The 26,848-nt window shown below is 37.9% G+C and overlaps 1 protein-coding gene across 2 annotated transcripts in view; it reads right to left on the bottom strand.

Annotated features, from left to right (window-relative positions):
* The window catches only part of LOC124599346 (double-stranded RNA-binding protein Staufen homolog 2-like), a 256,128-nt gene that overhangs the window by 155,812 nt on the left and 73,468 nt on the right, over positions 1-26,848 (bottom strand). For both annotated transcript variants that reach the window (XM_047136071.1, XM_047136070.1), the window contains exons 6-7: positions 22,721-22,878; positions 4,549-4,626 (exon numbers count right to left, since the gene is read on the bottom strand). In XM_047136071.1, the coding sequence (XP_046992027.1) occupies positions 4,549-4,626; positions 22,721-22,878 (236 nt within the window). The remainder of the gene's footprint in view (positions 1-4,548; positions 4,627-22,720; positions 22,879-26,848) is intronic.

Raw genomic sequence — 26,848 nt, 5'->3', positions numbered from 1 at the left:
TGCACTAACCTGGGAAGATGCGATTCCCCAGATTAATGTCAATTTAGGACTTTTCTCTTGAGATAGTGCATTAATCACATTTTGTATTTCTGCAGTGTAGTGCTGGGCAAATAGTGTTGAGTTGGCCATAATTTTTGCATAGCAAATCTTCTTGCTTGAACTATAGGACTGGATTGTTCGGTCAGAACAGAGACAAACGGACTGCTAGTCTGGACGCTGCTGGCACATAAGTCATCTTGTGTAATATTTAAATCCTATGGTGGTTGTTCACCCTCCTCAGCTCAGATTACACTGGATCACCACTTGTGGAGTATAGCTCAACTTGGGTTATCCAACCTTCACGAAACATGAGCACATTGACACTGGAGATTTACTGGAGCAAATTACTTTATTGCAGCAACTGTATTTAGCGAACAAGATGAACAGGAGTGCAGCAATTATTATTGTCTGTAGAGTATTAATCAGAATGTAAATTCTGAAGTAAATCATTTTTAAATGTACAAATACTCAAGAGGAAGTCAGCAAGCAATTACTACTGTAACTCAGTAACTCGGAGTAACATAATCAAGAACAGAACATGAAACACAGCTCATATAAAACAAATAAAAATTAACAGCAAGTAATAAACAACATACAGAGACACAAAAAATTATTAGAAAATGCAGTGCCCCTGACAGCTGGAGCGGAAGCTGCCCAACAACTGTGATTCACTTGTCACTGTGCACGAATGTCAATATATCACTAAATACACAAGTATTATTGGTTGGCAAAGGCTTGACAGTCGACTGCAGCGACAACCCTAAACCACATAGCAGAGACTACAAGTTTTTTCTTTTCTTTTTTTTTTAAAGACAGTTTCCATGTCATTCAATAGATTTTCCACATTCTTTGCTGTCTCTGACAGAAATACAAATGTTGTAGGCTTTCTCAGTTCTCTCTGAACATTAATTCCCTTTTCAAATTTCTGTTTGGCTTCCTCAAACACTAACTATTTTTATACCACTGTATTTACTGTTCACAACAAGCACAATACTATACATAATACGTTATTCCATATAATAATAATTTATTCTTTTGTGCAATTGTGATACATATCTGGTTGGAAAAATCAAATAATGTGTGCTTAGCTGTCAGTGTACCTTATTTTATTTAGCATGTAGTGATGTATCAGATCAATTTGTATATAATATCAAAATACAAACTGGCTGCAAGACTTCTCTTTAGAGGCTAAGAAAAGAATTAGATGACAATTGACCTTGATGATAGGTGAGTTTGGTCGAAGGCTATTTCACATAGAATACAAGACTCTTTGTTCAACAGAAGGAAAATGTTGATGCTGAATTATTTCAGGGGAAACCTAACCCAGGTACCTAAGAATCTTGATAGCAAAGAACACCACACACCTGGCAGTAATTTTTAGTACCATGACTTCACCACAGCAAGAGATAAATATTGTTGTTAATAGACCTTTAAAGGATCACTTGCGACAGCTTTACAGTGAGGAGCTTCTACAAAGAGACCATGCCGTCACTCCACAGGGCGAAGTTAAAGAAACCTGCAATATCCTTGTTGTGCCAGTGGATCCTTACTGCCTGGGGCAGAACCTCTAGTCCACCTATTACGAAAAGACTCAAAAAGCACTGCACAGCCACTGCTGTGGATGGCTTGAAAGATGAAAAACTATGATATGAGTATTAAGAAGAAGAAACACCAGTAGGCTTATAAGTGAAGGAAATGATGCCAAAGATGGTGATGATGATGATGATGACAACGATGATGATCAGATCATACATTTGGTAGCGTCCATAAAACATTACCACTCCATGTTTGGAAGTGTTAACATAATAATACCTTTGAAACAATGGTATGGACTGATCCAGTTGGATAAGGCACGACTCAACATGGTTCACTGGGAGTTCTGAAACATCCATTTAAGAAAAAATCACTAAACTATCACTTTCACATCTTTTAATTCAAATGATCATTAACAGAATACATTACACGAACAGGTTTTTTTATAAATATCTTTCAATCACAAATTGTATTGTAGTTTATTAGGCATGATAGTACTGGAGATGGGATTCCCTCCCTTCCTCTGCTCTCTCATCTGATTTATACAGCCAGTTAAAGAAGGACCTGTAATTTAACATGAATTCTGAACCACACTACAATTCAGCACATTTCAATCTAACCAACATTGCCAGAGGGGAGATAAGTGAGAAATGACAAAGAACATGGGCTGACTGGGGCTCAAACTACACATATTTACATCTCTGTAAATATTGTAGGTTGGTTTGTGCTTATACAAGAAGATAGTAGGAGAGACATACAGAGTAGGCAACTTGAATATGACTCATTTGCACAGCTGTTAGATTACAATGGGAAAGCAATATACTATCAGGCAAAACACACAGCATACCCACACCTTCTTCATCAATGATGATGACATAATATATGAGGACCCACCACTGTTCGATCTATGTTGCCCCTGTTTTCTTAGATTTATTATCTTCAGTACTAAACATCTACTGTCACTCAGTCCCACTTGGAAGTTACCTATCCAATAGATTCTAGAGGCAACAAACATTTGATTTTCAGTATTCCATGTAATTACTGATTGAATTTAAAAATTTCACCATGATAAATATTAATGTTAGAACCTGTTTATATGTCTAGAGGCAGTGTAATGCACAGCACACCAATTACCCAAGCTCTATTCACCCATTATTTGAGAATGAGAGCATTCAGCAACTTCCAACAAGCTTAATATAATACAGTTTGAAACTTTTTCAAAACTTTTTCTTGCTGACACTTCCCACAAAATAATGAAAGGTAAAAAAGTTTATCACTTGCTAGATTTTCACTGTTAATGCAGTAAATCTTCAGCATCTGACATGGTGTCCTAATTTATTACTTCTTTACTAGTAATACTATTCAAAACATATTTTGCAGACAGTATCCACATAATTATATTACTGTATGGCATACAGTTGAGGAGATATGACAAACAAGGGAGTCTGATTTTTTAAACTTTAAAAGATCACGTGTGGGGAAGTTACTGGAATGACACTTTTCGTTAAATGTCACAGGAAGTCACTGAGCTAGCATTATCCTGCATTGTAGTGTTGAAAGCTGCCCCCCCCCCCTTCATTATCCTTACTCACCAGCCAGTACATACTTTGAATTCTTGATGCATGCAATTTGAAAATTACTTTTATTGCGAGTGCCTTCATTTGGATAATTTCTCGAATAATTGAGAAGCCTTCAATGTGTTTCTCTCGCATGTACCGAACAACATGCCACCCCAGTTTGTGAATCCTTCCCTGTTTCATTCCACTGACAGTTTCACACGTAGAAATAATGTTCCTTAATTTATTGTTTAAATAATGCCACCTATGAACATGCACTTCTGTGACACCAAATTTTGTTCCTACCGCACAAATGGTTTGTGGCCTCTACTTCACAAATCATCCATAATTAACTTAAAAATAGTGTCATGTTGCCTCCTTGAACCAACTGTGAACTACATACTTGTAGCCAAATATTTCTCAATAGAGCTTAGGCTGTAATTTACACTCATTATCGATTGCTAGAATTGACAGTTATTACAGCATTGATAACGTAAGTACAACATGAATAACAAAAATACATTGTTCTCTTGGTCCCTGCAGCTGAATTCACAGAGATCATACTACTAAGGATTAATACTGTAGCCAACCATGAAAACCAGTAGTGCTGTAGAGCAGTAGCAGCTTTAGTATTATTGCTGATGCTCATGTTCCATTTTATCACATTGCCTTTAACATGTTCTATATGAACTTCAATTTTGTTGGTATTAATTTGTCTCGTGTAGAAATGTGTACCATTTGTCCAATTTTAATGTCAATTCCAACCTAATTACAAATGGATTTTAAAAAAAACTGCAGTTCAAACATTGTAGATATTCATAAAAAGCAAAGGTATGCAGTATACATTCCCATTGTTGGCGGCATGCTGAAATTTGCTGCCACCCACCACTCTCTTCCCCACATTCATCCTAGAGCTAAGCCAAGCTGCTATCACTGATCCTATTGCAACCCTTACAAATTATTAAAATTAAGCCTGTGTGTGACCTCAGCTGTCAAAGCTTCAAGCAGCAATAGTTTATAATATCAAAATGTAAGATGACCGTGTATTTCGATACTCTTGTTTGTAGGTAGATCTTGGCACATTTCATGAAAGAAAAAATTATCCACTGTAGGCTGAAAATTTAAAGCCTACAATAGACAATTTCTGAACCATGAATTTGCAAAAACCTCGTCTTATAGTCGATTAAATATAGTATTTAACAGGAGAAATATTTTTGATGGGTTGGTATTCTGTAACATAGAATTAACACTATGTATAAGAAGGAGATGCAATTTCCAACACCATTTAAGCTAACCTAATATTTGAGCACAAGCATACACAGTTAAGACAAAATTTTTGGCAACAAATTTCTTTGTCTTAGTGAAAAATAAATACCTTTGATAAAAAATGTACATTAGATTGAATTTTGATTTACAGTACCTGCGGCTCACATCCAGGGTAGGGTGGTGGGCGGGGTCCAATTCCACGCCTGTTTTGATCAAAGGGGTAGCCTCGGACCTACCATAACCAATAGCAGAAAATTATTAACATGTTCCAACCAAATTATTTAAAGAACTGAATATATAAAAGCTGCACATAAAAACAATCCCAAGACATATGTCCATGAATTTTTTTTTTTAAGGAATTCTGAAAAGAATACTATTTGTATAATAATAAGAAAAACTCAAAACTGAAACAAATTCTGACCTGTAAACAGTGAAACACAATATTTAATTATCTCACTTGCCAGTAACTGATTTCCATAAGGAAACAGGCACATGTACATTGCTAGCCACTAAAATTGCAACACCAGGAAAGACAGCAAATAATGAAATTTTGCTTATAATCAGAACACAGAACAGCAGGAAAATATAGGATTAACTTTGTGGCTGATTTGGGGATACATGTGAAACGTGGTAAGCAGAGCTGCCACCTTTTGCAGCAACCATCCTTGTAACATAGCTGCACATCAAGATGAACTAAGCTTGGATGTCGTTAAATGTTGCTTCACTTGTATCCCAGAGTTCCTCAATCACAGCATCTGGAGACTGGTAGCAATCAGAGCCCAGATGATTTCAATGGGTGAGATATCTACAGAATTTAGTGCCCAGAGCAACTAACACTCTATGTATCAATATATCAAAGAAAATAATCTGCTCACCAAGCGGCAACACGAGAAAACATATATAAAGGTATTGAAATTTGCAAACTTTTGCAGCCAGTGGCCCCTTCTTCTAGCAAATGGGTTGAAGGGGAAGGAAGAGAGGAGAAGGTGGAAGAGGAGGAGGAAAAGGACTGGTGAGGTTTAGGAAATGGGGAGAGTTTGGAAAAGCCACCCAGAACCCTGTGTCAGTGCAGATTTACCGTCTGATACGTCTCCCCTAACCGAGGTTTCTGGACGACTTCTGAACTTTCCCCATTTCCAAAATCTCACCAGTCCTTTTCCTTTATCCCTCCTTCTTCCCCTTCAACTTACCATTCGGTATATCTCCTCTGATCCTGGTTACTGGGTGACTTTTCTGAAATCTCTCCATTTCCTAAAATTCACCAGTCTCTTTTTCTCCACCGCTCTTCCTTCCCCTTCAAGCCCCCTACCAGAAGAAGGAGCCACTGGTTCTGAAAGCTTGCAAATTTCAGTAACTTCATGTGTGTGTTCTCCTGCCACCACTTAGTGAGAAGATTTTTCTCTTTATCCAATTAACACTCTAGGTATCAAGATAGTTCTGGACAGCACAGGAAACATGCAGTCTTATGCTATCTTACTGAAAGATAACGTCACAGGGACACTGAAGATAGCATCAGCTAGACATCAGGAAAGTAATGGCTGTTGTCCAAGTTACTGGCTCTGCATACTACAGATGATCATGTGGCATACCCATTGGCAACCTCTTCTATCAGGCAGCTGATCCTTACGAGGAACGAAATGTGACAACATTTGTTCTCCATGTAGCCTCCACATATGCATCCACTGCGATGCTGTACGTAAAACCAGGATTTGTCTGGAGAGATGGAGTGGTGCCATTCCTGTATCTGGAGTTGTTTGCTGGTACATCTCTCTCTGCTTCCACGTAACAATAAGCATCATGGTACTCCAGACATCATCACACTATGTGTGTGCATACTTATTTTGCTGTAAACTCTCTCACTTCCTGACTCAATGTATCTGACATGGCTGTGTGATCCTGCTTGGCTCACTGAACTAGAAGTATCTCCTCTAAGGTGCTAGTCCCTTGGGACCATTGAAATCCTACATGGCACTGAGCACGACCCTCTTGAACCCATCAACACAAGTAGCAACATCACAAAATGATGAAATGCAGTGTTAATAGTTCCCAATCCTGCTGCTGTCAAATTCCAACACGTTAGTAGAGGTTTCTCCTTAACAATAATCCTCACAAACAAATAACATTCAAATGTGTGGAGTCACTGAAAGGCACAAAAAAGTATGAAAACACACACACACACACACACACACACACACACACACACACAAACCTGCGCAGAATCAGAATTTTATTGTCTTATGACACCCATCCCCCCAGAACCATGGACCTTGTTGCTGGTGAGGAGGCTTGCGTGCCTCAGCAATAAAGATAGCTACGCCGTAGGTGCAACCACAACAGAGGGTTGCCTGTTGAGATGCCAGACAAACGTGTGGTTCCTGAAGAGGGGCAGCAGCCTTTTCAGTAGTAGCAGGGCAACAGTCTGGATGATTGACTGATCTGGCCTTGTAACACTAACCAAAACGGTCTTGCTGTGCTGGTACTGTGAACGGCTGAAAGCAAGGGAAAACTACAGCCGTAATTTTTCCCGAGGGCATGCAGCTTCACTGTATGGTTAAACGATGATGGCATCCTCTTGAATAAAATATTCTGGAGGTAAAAGAGCCCCATTCGGATCTCCGAGAGGGGACTACTCAGGTGGACGTCGTTATCAGGAGAAAGAAAACTGACGTTCTACGGATCGGAGCGTGGAAGTCAGATCCATTAATCGGGCAGGTCGGTTAGAAAATTTAAAAAGGGGAATGGATCGGTTAAAGTTAGATATAGTGGGAATTAGTGAAGTTCAGTGGCAGGCTGAACGAGACTTCTGGTCAGGTGAATACAGGGTTGTAAATACAAAATCAAATAGAGGTAATGCTGGAGTAGGTTTACTAATGGATAAAAAAAATAGGAGTGTGCATAAGCTACTACAATCAGCACAGTGAACGCATTATTGTGGTCAAGAGAGACACAAAGCCCACACCTGCCACAGTAGTACAAGTTTATAAGTCAATCAGCTCTGCAGATGATGAAGAGACTGATGAAATGTATGATGAGATAACAGAAATTATTCAGATAGTGAAGGGAGACGAAAATTAAATAGTCAGGGGAAGGAAGAGAAGGAAACGTAGTAGGTGAATACGGATTGGGAGTAAGAAATGAAACAGGAAGCCGCCTGGTAGAATTTTGCACAGAGCATAACTTAATCATAGCTAACACTTGTTTCAAGAATCATGAAAGAAGGTTGTATACCTGGAAGAATCCTGGAGATACTAAAAGGTATCAGATAGATTACATAATGGTAAGACAGAGATTTAGGAACCAGGTTTTAAATTGTAAGACATTTCCAGGGGCAGATGTGGATTCTGACCACAATCTATTGGTTATGAACTGCAGATTGAAACTGAAGAAACTGCAAAAAGGCGGGAATTTAAGGAGATGGAACCTGGATAAACTGAAAGAACCAGAGGTTGTACAGAGTTTCAGGGAGAGCATAAGGGAACAATTGACAGGAATGGGGGAAAGAAATACAGTAGAAGAAGAAGAATGGGTAGCTTTGAGGGATGAAATAGTGAAGGCAGCAGAGGATCAAGTGCGTAAAAAGATGAGGGCTAGTAGGAATCCTTGAGTAACAGAAGAAATATTGAATTTAATTGATGAAAGGAGAAAATATAAAAATGCAGTAAATGAAGCAGACAAAAAGAAATACAAACGTCTCAAAAATGAGATCAACAGGAAGTGCAAAATGGCTAAGCAGGGATGGCTAGAGGACAAATGTAAGGATGTAGAGGGCTATCTCACTAGGGGTAAGATAGATACTGCCTTCAGGAAAATTAAAGAGACCTTTGGACAGAAGAGAACCACTTGTATGAATATCAAGAGCTCAGATGGAAACCCAGTTCTAAGCAAAGAAGGGAAAGCAGAAAGGTGGAAGGAGTATATAGAGAGTCTATACAAGGGCGACGTACTTGAGGACAATATTATGGAAATGGAAGAGGATGTAGATGAAGATGAAATGGGAGATATGATAATGCGTGAAGAGTTTGACAGAGCACTGAAAGACCAAAGTCTAAACAAGGCCCCTGGAGTAGACAACATTCCATTAGAACTACTGACAGCCTTGGGAGAGCCACCCTGATAAAACTCTACCACCTGGTGAGCAAGATGTATGAGACAGGCGAAATACCCTCAGACTTCAAGAAGAATATAATAATTCCAATCCCAAAGAAAGCAGGTGTTGACAGATGTGAAAATTACCAAACTATCAGTTTAATAAGTCATGGCTGCAAAATACTAACACGATTTCTTTACAGACGAATGGAAAAACTGGTAGAAGCTGACCTCAGGGAAGATCAATTTGGATTCCGTAGAAATATTGGAGCACGTGAGGCAATATTGACCCTACGACTTATCTTAGAAAATAGATTAAGGAAAGGCAAACCTACGTTTCTAGCATTTGTAGACTTAGAGAAAGCTTTTGACAATGTTGACTGGAATACTCTCTTCCAAATTCTGAAGATGGCAGAGGTAAAGTACAGGGAGCGAAAGGCTATTTACAATTTATACAGAAACCAGATGGCAGTTATAAGACTCGAGGGACATGCAAGGGAAGCAGTGGTTGGGAAGGGAGTGAGACAGGGTTGTAGCCTATCCCCTATGTTATTCAATCTGTATATTGAGCAAGCAGTAAATAAAACAAAGAAAAATTCAGAACAGGTATTAAAATCCATGGAGAAGAAATAAAAACTTTGAGGTTTGCCGATGATATTGTAATTTTGTTAGAGACAGCAAAGGACCTGGAAGAGCAGCTGAATGGAATGGACAGTATTTGAAAGGAGGATATAAGATGAACATCGACAAAAGCAAAACGAGGATAATGGAATGTAGTCAAATTAAGTCGGGTGATGCTGAGGGAATTAGATTAGGAAATGAGACACTTACAAGTAGTAAAGGAGTTTTGCTATTTGGGGAGCAAAATTACTGATGATGGCCGAAGTAGAGATGATATAAAATGTAGACTGGCTATGGCAAGGAAAGTGTTTCTGAAGAAGAGAAATTTGTTAACATCGAGTATAGATTTAAGTGTCAGGAAGTCTTTTCTGAAAGTATTTGTATGGACTGTAGCCATGTATGGAAGTCAAGCATGAATGATAAATAGTTTGGACAAGAAGAGAATAGAAGCTTTCGGAATGTGGTGCTACAGAAGAATGCTGAACATTAGATGGATAAATCATATAACTAATGAGGAGGTATTGAATAGAATTGGGGAGAAGAGAAATTCGTGGCACAACTTGACTAGTAGAAGGAATCAGTTGGTAGGACATGTTCTGAGGCATCAAGGGATCACCAACTTAGTACTGGAGAGCAGTGTGGAGGGTAAAAATCATAGAGGGAGACCAAGAGATGAATACACTAAGCAGAATCAGAAGGATATAGGTTGCAGTAGATACTGGGAGATGAAGAAGCTTGCACAGGATAGAGTAGCATGGAGAGCTGCATCAAACCAGTCTTTGGACTGAAGACCACCTTGGACTGAAGACCACCACCACAACAACAACATGACACACATTGACTCACACTACAGGAGACTTGTCAGTATACATAATGAACCAGAAATACATAAATGTGTCAAACAAAGGACAAAAACAATCCTAATTTATAAAATCATTATAATTTATTTTATTACTCTATAAAGACATCTTCATCATCATTTAAAAATTCCATGAGTGAATAATAACATTTTTGCAGTAAGATGGCATGTAATTTTATCTTCGTTAAATTTATTTCCATACTGTGAAAGTTTTTCATTTTTAATTTATTATTAATTTTCATAGCCATGTTGAGGAGTCTGGGAGAAGAGTTTTAGTCTATGAGATGACAACATGAAATTATCTTTGTTTCTTGTATCATACATATATTGAAAAAAGTTTTCTATAAATAATACTGGATTGGTACAGATAAAGACAAACAAATTCAAAATGTAAATACATGAAATAGTTAAAATTTTTAGATCCTGAATAAAGGTCAGCATGACTCTATAGGCTAAATGTTACACATATTTCTAATGATAGTTTGTTGAAATAATAATATTTAATTACACTACTTGCATTCCTCCAAATGATTATTCAGTATCTTACAACGGCTTCAAAATAACTCTGGCAAACAACTTTCTTAGTGTCAATGTCATGAGCGTAGCACAATTCGGTCATTGTGAGTGGTAGACTGTTTAGCTTGTTTGCCAAGTAGCTTATACATGAAGACCAGGATGAACATTTTTCTAAAAACATCCCTTTCATGTTTAGTTTTAATCCATTTACATCAAACCAATATCGTGAACTATTTAGAGTGTCAATGACTCTTTGGGGAATTTGTTCTGAGGTCTCACTTTCAAAGAGTCCAGGTGCATCATCTGAAAATAAAAATGAGTACAATGTTGTATCATTTACCTAGAATAAAACAGAGCTGGGCTGAAAATGGAATCTTGTTGGGCACCCTGTGAAATAATTCTCCATTCTGCGAAACAATTTCCTGTACCTGATGTTACAACTATCCTTTGCTTTCTGTCTGTTAAATATGATTTGAATCATTTCAAAGCACTGCCATTTACTCCGTCTCTTTCTAATTTCTGTAACAGTAGAGAGTGTTTACACAGTCAAAAGCCTTCATAAGGTCACAGAAAATACCTGTGACTTTTTGAGACTTGTCCAGAGATAAGCAAATTTCCTCAACAAATTTGTTGATGTCACATATTGTACTCTTCCCTTTCTAGAAGCCGAACTGATTTAAAGTGATGATACTAGGTTTTGCCATGAAATTCTCGAGCTGGATTACAACAACATTTTCGGATTATTTTGAAAATATTGGGAGAAGACTTGCTGGTTGGTAGTTTCCTACAGTGTCTTTGAGCTTTTCTTTAATAATTGCTTTACTTCTATGTACTTTTGAGCATCTGGGAAACATGCTTCTTCAAATGACTGGTTTATTATTTCAGATGGAGATGCTGATATATTAGAAACAGTTTTAACTGCTCTAGGAGATATTTCATCCCATCCAATCAAATTTTTATTTTTAAGGGAAAACACTCTTTTCTTATCCCTTTAGCTATAATTCATTCAAATGGAGTTAAACTGTGTCAGCTGTACATGTGGGGCATGATCAAAAGCTAGCAGTTTTCATTCTTTTCCTGTATGCCTGACGACAACTCGATGCTTCTAGTGTTTGACGAGAGGTTTCCATTAATGCCAAATTATTTACATTCTGCCAAAACTTTACTTACTATACTAACATTCAAATGCAATTTCTGAATGAGAAACCTTCTGTGTGATCTTTCATTAAATATAAAAGGTAGATGGCGTTACTCCTACAAACTTTGTGCCGTTGCAGTAAAATGCCCATCAATTGCATATACAAGTGGCTACTACATTTCATGCCAATTTGATGTATGTTACATGCCATCTTCATTGTTAATGATTTGTCCAACCATATGGAACAGGCTTCCTAATATGTTAGTGGCTCGAAGACTTTTTAAGTAATAGGATCCAGTACATTACCCTTGACTGTGAGTGTTCGACAGAGACGAGGGTATTCGTCAGGAATGCCACACAGAAGTGTGATAGTATTGTTCTTGTTCTCTGCATACGTAAATGATCTGATGGGCTGAGTGGGAAGCAATCTGCAACTGTCTGATGATAATGTTGTAGTGTATTGAAAAGTATGGTCAGTGAGTGATACAAGATGACTCAGACACAATTTCTATTTGATGTCATGAATGGCCACTTACTCTAAAAGTAGAAAAATGTAAGTTAATGCAGACAAGTAGGAAAAACAATCCTGTAATATTTGAATACTGTATTAGTGATGTGCTGCTTGACACGGTCACATCAACTTCAGTTTACTGGGAGAGTTTTAGGAAAGAATAGCTCATCTCTGATGGGAAACCCTGGAAGGAAGATAACATTCTTTTCATGAAATACAAGTGAGAATATTTTGAGAATAAGCACTTCCAATTGATCAAAGAACAATTCGACTGTTGCCAACATACATTTCACATGCAGACCACAAAGATGAAAAAAGAGGAATTACGGCATGTATGGAAGCATACAGACAGTCTTCTTCCCTTGCTCCATTTGTAAGTGGAATGGAAAATGAAATGAGTAATAGTGGTACATGGTAACCTATGCCATACACCATATGGTAGCTTACGGAACATGTAGGGGGAAGCAGATGGTGGTCTTATTTGAATGACTGTACATATAGATCTCCTCCAGCAGTCAAATGGCAAGTGGTGGAGTTGTTTCGATCAAACCACAAAATGAATTAACATTTTCCCATTATATTTAGAACTTGCCTGTCACTAATGCAAAATATAATTGAACTGTATTCAAATTAAATTGTCTTTGTCTGGACTGAAGCTAATTACACCCATAACTACATGTGGAAGTGTACACACCATTTGAAATACAAAATCTTTACATTACTGCCTTCTAACATACCACTTACCACACACAGGGTGGGCAAAAGTAAAATGGTGCAGTAAACACTTACAATAAGACTGCTTGCGTACAGGCTGTCAAAGCTCAATGTTTCTGAAAACATTATACATATGAATTGCACAGTTTCTGGACATACTGTTTAGTATTAACAGTTTGGTGAAAGAACTGTGTTGTGATGTAGACACCAAACAATGTGCACCAAACACCCTTCTGCAACAGTGCTTCACTGTATTGATGGGCATTTTCTGATGCATAATATTGCATATTCTGTGAGTTCAAATACCCTGACAGGGTATGTGAAGAAATTGAAAACTGTAGATACAGAAGTCATGTTTACATTTCACTCAGGAACCACCAGTGAACTTGACATAAGAAATTTTGTTTGATCACTTTAACTCATGCGCAACAGTAAACCTCTAACGAGGCCCTACCAGGCTCAATATTTATTGTGCAATGATACTACGTCAACATATTGAGTAAAAGTGTGAGGCCAAGAATGGCACAATATTTATGCCCACACTGTGTCATTTAGAACTCTAGTTTCATAGTGAAAATGTTGATGCTCAGTGATGTACAAAAATATGTAAACACAACAAATTACCATGTCTAATTCAGTGTAGGAATCCTGTTATGCAGTTGTCTCAGAATGGATAAATACAGGTCCTACGACTTTCAAGGGAATATTATACTATTCTTCCTGCAAAATATTGGCAATATCAGGTAACGATGATGGAGGTTTGAAGTGATCATGCACCCTTCTCTCCAAAGTAGACCACAAAGGCTCATAATATTGACATCTGCTGACTGCAGTGGCCAGGGGAGAGATAATTCACCTTTTTACTCACAAAAACAAGTCCTGGAAGACATGAGCTGTGTAAACAGGGACCCTGTCAGCTTGCAACACAGCATCACCATTGGAGAACAAAAGTTGTACCATGGGATATAGCTGATCGCACAAGTGGTCACACAATCCTTGGCAGTAATGTGATTTTGCAGAATAAACATGGAACCCATAAAGTACCACAATATGGCTGCTCAAATCATCACCAAACCCCTGCCACATTTCATTCCTGGGACAAACTCAGCCAGAAGTTGGGAACACTGTTAAACAAGACCCATCCGGCCAAATGAATTTCTTTCATTGCTACACAGTCCAGGTTCTGTGGTTTCAGCACCGTATTTTCCTGTTACAAGCAGTTACATCACTGTTTGTGGTTTTCTAATTCCAGTTTGCCCTGCTTCTAGAGCTCCCATTGCATTGCTTTCGTGCTGACAGAGTTTGCAAGTGAGACATTCAGTTCTGCAGTGACTTCTGCAGCTGTCATCCTCTTTATTTTTCATTACAATCCTCTTCATGACTGTCCATCACAATCACTCCACATATACTTTTGTTAACTTAGTGACTTAACTGATGACGTTTTCCCAGTTCCCTGTATGTGGTATAAATATTCAATATGGTGCCTCTTGAAGCACTAAACACTTTGGCTATCTTGGTTACAGAAGCCCCACCATATGAGTACCATCTATCTGCCCATGTTCGAATCCACATTAAAGCTTCAACACAACAGATTCACAACTATGCAAAACACAATTCTGACTATGACTGACACTTGCAACATGTTGAGGACATTGCGCAGATGCCACCTGTGATCAAATACAACAGCGCAACCTGCAGGCTTGGTTTAGCATTTGCATTTATGTTCAAATGTGCATTTCTTGCACTGTATGCACTGTGTTTCGTCCAACCCTTGAGAATTTGTATGTATTATGAAAGCAATCGCTAAATGATACAAAAAGAAAAGCAAGAGGAAGAGGTGATGAGGAAATAAGTGGCTTGGAAAGCATTCTACAAACGGGCATACAAACATATTAAGAGAGCTTGCAACAGAGCCATATGACTATCAGAATTTTTTAAAGATTAATGAGGAATCTTTCAAAATATTGATGAACTCCGTTACACCGTATGTACATAGAAAAGATAATATTCATACACTCATCGGCTTTCACTTTCCACGCTGATGGAACTGATCTGTAAACCTCAAAGGAATAAGATATATTATTGTTTAAGACCAGTAGGTAGTGCGGTTATGTGTTTTTCCAATAAATACTTCAAGCTTCCAAAAAAACAAGCTGTTGCAGTGTTATTTGCCTACATTTATACTTTTGTCAGATGTTTTTACAGCTAATTACTAAAAAGTATTAAATATGTAACAAATCTACTTCCTAGAATGCACTTAAAGAGATTATTCCTTTCACTTTCTTTCCTGGTGTATTCACATTCATATGGTGTCACTGTATGCATTATTTGCATCTCTGCAAATCATGAAGTCTCAACAGGAACTGGCCAGTACTGCACAATATCATCCTTAAATGGTACAATACACTGTACAAGACATTAAGTGGGCACTAATATTTTTAAAGATCTGCCGAGCACTTCAATATATTATGCAAATGGTCAATATTGCTCTCTGATGGTCAATATTATTATGCAATACTCAGTATCGTGCATAAAATATTGAGCATGTAAGGGCCACTAAAGGATACAGTTGCAGGTCCTTTTTGATAATGTTTCGACACAACTGTCTCTTAATCCTTTAAATGGGTATAATGGAAATACCTGTCACCACTCTGTTAATTCACAGATGGTTGGATGGATATATCTGTCCACTGCCTTCTGTGGCTAGTAGCTTGTGAAAATTACGAGTTATCGATCTGCCATTGAAACTGTGGCACTAGTTGAGTTTTGTCCAATATATGTCAGCTCTCATCAGCAAACACAGCATATTCTGGGCTAGATATAACATTTTCCACTCAAGTGTGCGTGGACGGTATGCATCTTGTGAAGCAGCTGCAAAAAGCACACCTTTTTCGTCTGCCTTTACCACCACATTAGTGAGTGGTCTTTTGAAATGGCAAAAAGAAGTCATTTATCAGATTCAGAGATAGAGCAGCTGCTTTTAGATAGTGATGGTAATTTCAATGGCAGTTTTGAAAGTGTTCAAGATATGGATGTTGAGGCTAGTGAAGGCGACTTCGATTCAGAAACATCTGACGACAAAACACTACTGCAACAGATGGTACCTAGTGCATTTGTGCGTGCTAGTTCTGTTCGTGATCCATATTTCTTAGTGGTAGTAGTTATACAGCTAGCATCTAAAACAATATAAATAAAAATGTCGTGTGGCTAGGGCCTCCTGTCGGGTAGACCGTTCGTCGGGTGCAAGTCTTTCGATTTGACGCCACTTCAGCGACTTGCGTACTGATAAAACAATATGATGTGATGAGTGGTTTTGTGTGTTTTATGCATGATGCTTTGTGCACAGATGAACAAGTGAACTTATGTGCGCAACATTTCATAGCTCCTCATCACAATATAACAGCATGCTTCAGGGTACGCAGTTGGCAGGATACTACAAGGGATGAGGTAAAAACACATACTGGAATGCTCATCCTTGAAGGAATTATTCACAAATTAGAACACATGGTGTACTGTAACACCATAGCTCTAATACTCCACGGATTTATTTTGCTTTTATTTCATTTAATGTTACATCATTGAGCTTCTGTAAATGTGTTTGATTGAATAGATAACACAGAATTGTATACTGCTTTCTTTGTACAAACTTTGATGTCATGGTTTGGTTCAATGCAAAGTAGTGTATCTTTCATTTAAACTCTTTGTTCCATTTGGCGGGAACAAAACTTACTGTATATAATTGTAATTTTGTGTGAATAATTTTTTGTAGAGATGTCAATATGTGTAAATGTTTTGTTTTATTTAATGCATTTGGTTGCTGTTATGTAAATTGCTGATCCTCACTTAGGGTTCTTAGTTAGTTTGTATGTAAACGGTGTAGTCGTTCCCCTCGGGAACGGAACTGTGTAGCGCGCGCAAATTGTGGTTGGCCTATGTAGAAAAGGTGGAACTAATAGTCAGTCGGGGACGAGCCAGCAGTCGGGGACGAGCTACCAAACTGTGCTCTGTCATGTAAATGTTGCATATCGTGCTGGTTCCGAGAGAGGCTTTTCCTGCCGCTTTCCAATGCCTCGGATGGATGGATAAATAGCTGGAACTATTCTGGAATTTGTATCTGTCGTCGCCACCAAGAAATGACAGAGTCCAGCAATTCTGTCTGCGAATCCACCTATCAACATGCAGTTGCCACCACGTTGCGCAATCACTGTAATGTAATACTATAATGATGTACAGTGAAGGATCAGCTTAATCGATGTGTTAGTGTGCTCAAATATAAGGTAAATTTTATCTGAATTTATGTACCTACCCTGATTTTTTTCCTCATCATAACACCTCTCAGGTTCCTCTCCGTTTGAGCTACAGTGATATCCGAGTGTCCTTACTAAAAGAACATTAAAGCCCAATATTTTGCTCATTAATGCCTCTTCAACATAGTAAAAAGAAAGTTAAAATTAAGGTGGCAAGAGAGTGAGTTAAAGTAAATGTTGTTTGCTGAAAATATTCCTATTAAAACTGCTTATTAAAGTGCTGTTGCCAACTTCAAAATTAAAAGTTCTTAAGATTGAGGTTTATAAAGTTTTGCTTAGCAAATGATCACCTTGATATCTGTAGTAAATTCAAAAAGGTGAGTCAGTTTCTTGCAATTTTGTCAACATTGTGTTTCACTGTAGTAAAAGTGGAAAACTGCAATAGTAGGAAATTATATGTTCATGATTGCTAAGTGTTTGTCTCTCCTGTGTATTGGAAGTGCATATTAATAGTATAACTGGATCCACAGTTTGTCTATTGTGTTCATGCTGAGTAACAAGTAACGGAAAGACCATAAATTATGAAAATCAAAATTTCTTTCTTCGAATGATAGTGAGAAGCAACCTTTCAGTGGATTCCAATTAACTTTCATTTTAAATAATAAAGTATTTAACTGAGAGAGACGTAAACTATATCCAATTAATGATCCTGCAGTGAATAGTAATAATAACATTATAAAAACCTTTCAGTTTGTGTAAGCCCTGAAAGTAATAGTGTGTTTCAGTATCTGTTATAATTTTGCAAATAGTTTGTGCTGCTCTAACTGTTAGTTTCAACCTTACCGTAAACATATGTATGTGTCAGAGTTCACTGCACTCGCGTGTGACAAAGTATAGGTTGTGTTTATCTATTAAAGTTACTAATAACTATTTTCTTGAACGAGAATGTTAATCATTCTCTTGCCTAGTTAGGCTGGCGACCGTTTTCTTTATCAGTTAAACAGTGCAGATAGGCAAAATTTTGGTTGTTACTGTTCAAATATTCACGTAATTCTGACTTTCACTTCCGATAAGCCACCTCCGTTAGGTACAACATGGTCAACTTAACAAAATTCCTCTCAGAGGGTAACATTGATCTGTTGCTTTATTCCATAATTGCTTTAACCAAACAGCTTTAAGGTTATGGTACAGCAGTAGCAGACGGTAGTGTTATAGTACTTTTCAAAGAGAGGTTCAGTTGACACAACTTTCTTCAGGATATTGATGAGTGAAAGGTTGTTTCATCTTTTACTGAAATTTCTCCGCTTTTGTGACACTAACTCGCTTGATCCACTAGGTACTGTAAGCAGAAAATTATTCTAAACTCACCCAAACTATTCAAAATTCACCCAACTATGGATCATCTGCAGCGTAAATATAGGTCAGTACACATACGAGGAAGGAACATCACCGTTGAGAAATTGTTGTTGCTCTGGAAAGGATGACTTGGGCGGAGACAATTTATTCCATCAAAGCACAGCAGATTTAGCATCAAATTTTATGAACACTTTGAAAGCAGCTTCAGGTATGTATGGGACTTAACTGTTTACAATGGAAAGGACACTAATTATGTAGCCACTATCCAGTGGAAAAAATAACTCTCAAATTGTTCAGGAGCTTGCATGTGATCTACTCAAGAAAGGTTACTGCATTTATCTTGACAACTGGTGCACCAATCCAGATTTGGTGACAAACTAACCAGCAACAATACCGACGTTGTCGGCACAATGTGGCAAGACAGGGACAGGTTCCTTGATTTCATCAAAAAGAAAATGCTGAGAAAAGGGGACAAGGTATAGAGACAAATACATGGTAATGAAATGATACACAAAAGAGGTGTTGTTGTGGTCAGCGTCTTCCCTGATGATACATTTTTAAATGTACACTCGAAGGAGGGACTTGTTCACCGATTACAAGAACAACATTGGAGGTGTGGATAGGTGTGGTTCTCAGCTGCATGGCTACCAGGTGGCCAGGAGCAGGCTGAAAAAATATTATCGCAAGTTTTCCACCAGTTGGACATTGCATGCTCTGTACAAGAAGCGCAGTGGCAAACAAAGCAGAATGAACTTCACCATTAGTCTTGGCGAACAACTGGCCATATCTTTGCCACATCAGTACCATGCACACCTACAACACTGAAAGCAACACACCTTACAGCCAAGCATTTTACAGACCTTCTGCCACCCAGAACAAAGAAGAGACAAACATGGAGGTGTGTGGTGTGCACGAGAAAAGCCCTTCATGAACAGACTTCATACTGGTATGCAGAATGAAAATTTCCTTGTGTGCAGCACCTTGCTTTAAAATGTTTCACACTGAAAATAACTTAATATTATGGGGAGGGGACGGGGGGGGGGGGGAGAGATGACTGCCAGAATATATTTTATTCATTCTCATCCAGTATCAATTTATACTGTGGTGGTACATGTTGCTATTCAAGGTAGCAACATGCCCCACTTCCTTCCTACTGTGCAAACAAAAGATGGGTCATGTAGAAACCTTAATTTATGGTAACAGTGCTACAGGAAAGACCAACTACTGTCTGCACATTTTTTATTTATGCTCAGGTACAAAATGTAAATGTAACCACGGTACCACCACAAGGCATGACTGATGGCTAGTGTTTTAAAGGTGGGAAGGAGCCATTTACAGTCTGACGTTGCGACTTGGGGTGTCACGGATGTCAATAAAGAAGAGGTCGGAATGACGACTGCTGTTGTTCCAAAAAACAAAAAAGGAAGAAGATTGTATGGAATTAATGAATGAGTTAATTAATTAATTCTTGACCTTGGGATACTAGCAATCTGTTTGAAGACAAGGTTATTTATTAAGAGCTTAAATGTAAATGTTTAATTGATATGTTGAAAGTGTTATGGGGACTGTTAAATACAGAAGGATTTTGAGATGAACTCGTTATGCGATTCATAGCTAGTGGGTAGTAAACATAATTTTCCATTGTCACAGCGCTTTCCTGAAGGTGGTGAAGAAGTTCGATATAGCTACGAGTGGCACTTCATACTAGGACCAAAACTTCAAGGAGTGACATGAGCGCAGAAAGAGAAGATTTAAATGTAAAGGTAATTATGAACAGATGACTCACTGACAATGTTCATGGAATTGGCACCCTGATTAAATCCTCTCCAGCAACAAATACCAGTGGTAACATTAAAATACACAATTCTACATCTGCATCTGCATCTACATCTACAATCCACAAACTAATGGATATTTTAAGGCTCATAGTATATCAGTTTCACTTCTATCACGTCCTATTTCAAATACAGTTGCTACACATGAAAGATTGACAAACAACCCCTGCCCCTACCCCCAACACACACACACACACACACACACACACACACACACACACACACACACACACACACATGTGATCCTAAATTTCTTTCATTTTAGCTTTAGCTTCATAACACCTACATGAGATGAATGTTGGAGCAAATAGTATCTTGACTTACTCTGGAGCTTAGTTCTTGGAATTTTGTGAGTAAATGTCTCCACAAAGCACAACACCATTCCTGTGACATACCCCATTGAAACTCATAAGGTAATTCTGAGACATTCTTACTCTGAGCACACAAATCTGTGAGAAAGCATGGAGCTGTTCTTGTAGCCCTCTATCCAACTTAGTAAGGCTTCCAAGCAGACATAAAATCCTCCAGAATTGGTTGCATGATTGTTATCTGAGTGACATATTCTTTGCAATTTTATGAATAAATCAGACACCAGCATCTGCCTCCCTCAAGGTTACACAAATGTGGTCGTTTCACTTTAAATTGTTGGAGGCATATAGTCCTAGATACTTGAAGGTTTTAACCGATTCCAAAGTACTAATTGCAAATTGCACATCCGAAAATCCTCGTATTGTCTGTCTATGCACATTACATTACATTTTATTTATTTATGTTGAGGGGCTGCTACCAATTGTCACAATAGATGCTGATCAATTGTGAATCTCTCTGAATTTTGTAAAAATTTCCTAATATATGTCAATTTCCTGTCCATGAAAATCTTCCAGAGTGAAAAACATACTCTCAGAGTGAGTGAGTGAGTGTGTGTGTGTGTGTGTGTGTGTGTGTGTGAGAGAGAGAGAGAGAGAGAGAGAGAGAGAGAGAGAGAGAGAGAGAGGGAGGGAGAGAGGGAGAGAGGGAGAGAGGGAGGGAGGGAGGGGGGGGGGACTTTTTATAACTGGCGTATGGCATTTTCAGGAGAAGCAGCTAGCAGCTGTGCACTGGAAACTACACAGTGGATGGTGGGACAGAATGCGCATTTGTTATTCACGTCTGTAACATGTACCATGACCTCCAATGCTAACAACATACAATATTTGGATTCCAATCACTGCAGTATTACAGTATGTTTCATTATTGTTACCAACACTTTCACTATTACTCCTACTGTTATTGTTGTTCTATAGATTAATGACATATGGTACAGTTGTCAGATATACATCTTTGTTTCAGTGAAAGATAATACATCTCACATTTACAAAATCGACTGAAATAAGTAAGAAATCTTTCTTCCATCACTTTAGCTGCGATGTGATGTGTTTTAAAATTCTTGTTTTGTGGATATTTTTTCAATGTAGTCATGTGGAGTTTCATTCTGTTTAAATCTAAACTGTTAGGAGGTAATCTATGACCTTATGTTAATCTTCGGTTAAGAATTCCATAAACTTTAAATGTTTCACATGTTTCTTTATTACTCTAACATTATTACTAGTCATTTCCCTCCGCCTTTGGTATCGTAAATGAACCATTTGCAGTGACTAGCTGCTGCCCTAAAGGGCTATCTCCTCTTTGAGTAGTTATCATGTTTTAGGAAAATTTTATGTTCTCCATCTAAAGGCACACTTATCAAAATTGTTAATTTAATTTCCCACATTTTTCCTGGAATGTTCCTAATCCAGCTTGGTAAATTTCCCTTGCCAATCCTAATGCCACCACTCCCAGTGTGTTTTAAGCAGTTCACAGACACATTTATAGCATGAGCAGCCTGCAACTGAATGCTTTCACAATTAATGTGCTCAGTTCCATTCTCCATTCTTCATGAAAATATACGCATCACCGAATAAAGCATGAAAATTTGTTTAATTTTTCCGAGTGGCATCAAACTCGATATGTAAATGTAGAGACCAACCCTGTGGACATGAGTCAGCACTACTTCCAATAACACAGAAGCAGTACATACCTACAACATACAAAGCCGCCACATCAATTTAATATTGTAACTCTTAAAACTCATGGACTACACAGTTATGATTCATTAGCATTTGCTCTTCATTAGAAGATACTGGTCTCCCCCATTTACTGGATAAACTATCAACTAATAGAGGACTGTTATCACAATCAAACCCTTTACATGAAGACATTCAATAAATGATTGGCAAAAGAGCTATATTGGTTGTACATGATGAAATACCTTGTCCATTCATGATGAACAAAAATTAAAATCAACTTAAAACCTTACAGTATTGATTAAAACATCATTTGCTGAATTTAAAAGTATTCCTAAATTTCCATCATGTTCCAGATACCTTCCAAGTAAATAAATGGAGCTCAGTATAGCGAAACTCACCTGATTATACATTCCCCTATAATTAAAATTGTGAGGTGGCGGAGGCAAATACATATTGTGCGGCGTTCCGTTATGTGGAGGTTCTATGAAAGTATAAACTGCTGGCTCCCCTCTCTTCATTGCCAATGCATTCAGCTCAACTGTGGGAGTGATATTACCTACAACAAATTTCAGATGCATTTTTTTAAAAAAAATCATTGAAAATACTTTGAAAAGAAAATCTTAAATATCATATAAGAGGCAATCAAATGAAAAAAAGATAGTTGGAAAAAAGTAAGTAAATTGTTTATTATCTCAAAAGAAATTACCATAATTTTTAATACATTTATCCCACCATGAAACAAGACTGTCACTGCCTTCATGGAAAAAAGTCTGCAATTGCCTCTGCAAACATGACTGTATCCAGGCGTGCACCTCTTCATCCAAAGCACACCAATGACCACAAATGTCATTCTCCAGGGCTACAAAAATATGGAAATCGCACGGGGAAAGATTGGGACTGTATGGAAGATATGTAAGTCTTCTTAGAAAACTATTCACAGCTTAGCCAAAATAACTGGAATAAACTTGTCAACATGTGAGCTGGCATTATCTGGCAGAGAACAATGCTGCCTGTCAACATTCTTTGGTATTTGGCTTTAATTTTTGCAGAGTGTTCACACTATCACCGTGCATTAGTTGGGGTGCTGTGTTCCAGGAAGTCAATGAACAGCAGGCCCTTGTAGTCAAAGAAAAGGTCATCATGGCTTTCCCAGAGCAGGCATGCCTGTTACGACTACACTGCAGATGTTTCACTTGGAAGCCGTTACACATCTTCCATACAGTCCCAATCTCTCCCATTGGATTTCCCTTTATTGGAATCCCGAAGAAAGATGTTTTTGGCCATCAATTTGCTTCAGACAAAGAGGTGCGTGCCTGTGTACAATTGTAGTTCTGTAGATTTTTTTTTTTAAATTTATTTATTGTTCCGTGGGACCAAATTAAGGAGAAGTCTCCATGGTCGTGGAACGAGTCAAAACACGAAATTATAACACGATAGTACATACAGATAAAATGAAATATAAGAAACATATTCAAGCGACAACTTGTAAGTTCAAATAAAGAAAAGGTAATAATGCAGTTTTTTGGGCACTGAAATCATATCTGATATCAGCTTATTTGTACTATGCCTCCTGGACACAATTAAATAATTTATCAACCTTTACTAGCTGTACCTAATATCTACCTATGTGCAGCTTTGTTTGAAAAGTTTTTTTTATGGAAAATTTCATATTCCATTGCATATACACAAGAATTTTCGATGGATCATTCTGTATGAAACAGCTAGCAGCTGCAGATGCTATAGCTTCTTGTCCAGGCACTACAGCGATATAGCATGCATTCTTTAAAATGCAGACTGTAAACTGCCAAGCTGAGAAGCTCAGTTGATTATCTTAAAATTATTGTACACATGAAAAAAAACACTATCCTTATTACTGGATTCTTTCATTTTTTATGAAAGGAATTTTCAAGAGCAGAACACTTTATCCCACCAGGTGGCTGGAGAAATGTACACACCTACCAGAGATGTAGCAGACCATGCATGTGCAGCACAGTAGTCACACATGTTTGGTTGACAATGCATTGGTAAATAGTTAACATGACACCATGTGATCATAATCTGTACAGCAAATTCCAGTTATCATTGACAGTTTCTCTCACACAGTTGTTCACAATTACGATTCATTTGAATTTGCAATTAATTCAATACCCATAACAATTAAAATTTGCTTCTGCAAGATTGGTAAGTGTACACAAGGGATAAAAACCTGAATTAATATTCATTATGTTTCCTTCGCACATTCCTGTTAATAAGCCTGTATTCATACAGATTCCCAAGTTTCATAATTATGGAGAATCCAATTAATGTTCTGAATATTGCAAAGATAAAATATAAAGAATGTGGTAAGAAATCACAACAACTTACTTCTCCTGAAGATTTACGTGTATGTTATTTGTTAGTTAATTTCTTGCACATTTATTCAAAATGATGTTTACATTTCTTTAGGAACTGTGAAAATGTTTGTTACGAAGAATTTGGGAGCTTTTTATGTAGGAGCTTCACACTTGAGTCTCTGTGAATTACTAATTATTTTATTTTCTGGAAAAAAATAAATAAAAAGAAACAAAGAAAGAAAACCCTATTTTGTCTTTGTAATACAGTCATTCATAAACAATTACCCCTGTATTTCTGTTATCTGCCCTAATGACCATTGTATTCTCTTTCTCTAGCTTTGCATTTGTCATCTTCGTTGCTTCACATATTATTTTAGTCTCAATTATGGTTCACTTGATATTTTGTTATTCATAATTGGGGTGATATTATGCTGTACACATTTATTTTGAAAGTACTTTCGCCATCCTTCAGTTTTATATTTTTTAAGTTAGTTAGACTGTCATTAAAGTGATGATGTCCTATACCAACCTCATTTTTTTACAATACAGTATATCTGCCATTATTCGGAATGATATGGAGAAGAAGATGCACAAATAATCAAAAAATATGAATGACTGAGATATTTTCAAACAAGTATCCTCTGTCTGAAATTTTATTCAAGTCCCACGCATAGGTACTGTAGACCTGTTTATTTCTTAAAATAGTCTGTGATGTTTGTCTGCTTCTGAGAAGAATTGACACTTTGCCAGGCAGCATTTCAAATTTTTCTTACAGTAATAATGTCATTGAACTAAAAACCCCTCTGGCCACATAATCTAGAAGAGTACTGACACTCTGCAATGTGGTACAATGACTGACACAGTCACTATCTTTATCCCCACTTTCTCATTCACCATCAGCATCATCTGATACGAAAATCCTTTCTTCAGGATGTGAAGTGGTGTTATCAAGCAATGGAACAGCCTTCTGTGGCAATCCTTTCTCTTCTAGAAATTGTGTAACTTGTCACTCATGAGCCTTTGGTTGTATAATGCACAGGAAGATCCTCAGTTGTGATATCCTTGAATGCTCATTTTTTTCCCCAGTCACTAATAGTTTCAATTTGTGCTTCCCAGAAGCCTTAGCGATGCACCGCCTTTGATTTCTTTGGAGGTAGTGAAGTCGCATGTTTCCACTGCTTACTGTGATGCTCACTTTCCGGTTCAAAATGGTTACACCATGTCTGGTCACATGTGACAATATGTGATGCTCACTTTCCTGTTCAAAATGGTTACACCATGTTTGGTCACATGTGACAATATGTGATAGAAAGACGTATTCCTTCTCATGATAACATTGCAGGGGACTCAAAGACAGCAACATTCTAGTACTGCGCTGCTTGGCGGTCAGTTGGTGGGGTCCACTGTGCACAGATTTTCTGAAAGTTAAAGTGTTGATGTATTATGGTGTGGGCATTGTGCACGCTAATACCCAGTAACTGACAGATCTCATCCACGGTGATTTTGTGGTTGTCCAAGACTAAAGCAATCACTTTCGTAACCATTTCCGGTGTGATAACACAATGAGCCTGTCCAGGACGAGCACTCCTCTTTGTTCCTGCTTACTCGCCTGCATGTTCAGTAGTGGACAACAACTTGTGTGACCACCTTCTCTTCGATGTGAAATCACACTGACGCTATGCAACATCGAACGGTGTGCACATGTCAGTCTCTTTACCAATAGATGGCGCCACCACATCCACAGTTACGTGGTGCCACCTTACGTGTACGGCAAAGGTAGATGCACTGACCAGGTTTCACTTGAATGAACCTCCTAAGAGGTCTAAGATCGTCATTAAGGACCAAAAACAATCAACTGATGGCAATTTGTTTGTGTTCACTGCAATTAAAGAAAGAAATATACACTATGGATGTTTTAAGGATGTTTATAAAGGCTTTACCATATTTTCAAATTTTATCATAACAATAATGCTGTATGACCCACTGGCCTGGTGCATGAACCACTGGCCTGTCGCAAGTCTTTCAACTGTCAGAGGCGATCAATATTCATAAAAATGTGGTAAGGAAAGTTCTGGCAGAAGTAAAGGAGACAACTCACCAGATAGCACGCACGCACGCACGCACGCACGCACACACACACACACACACACACACACACACACACACACACACAGTGGCGGCTGAACACACTTC

The sequence above is a fragment of the Schistocerca americana genome, chromosome 1, assembly GCF_021461395.2.
Source record: "Schistocerca americana isolate TAMUIC-IGC-003095 chromosome 1, iqSchAmer2.1, whole genome shotgun sequence".
Lineage (NCBI taxonomy): Eukaryota > Metazoa > Arthropoda > Insecta > Orthoptera > Acrididae > Schistocerca > Schistocerca americana.
Note: the sequence above shows the minus strand (reverse complement) of the source record. Positions and strands in the feature narration are given on the sequence as shown.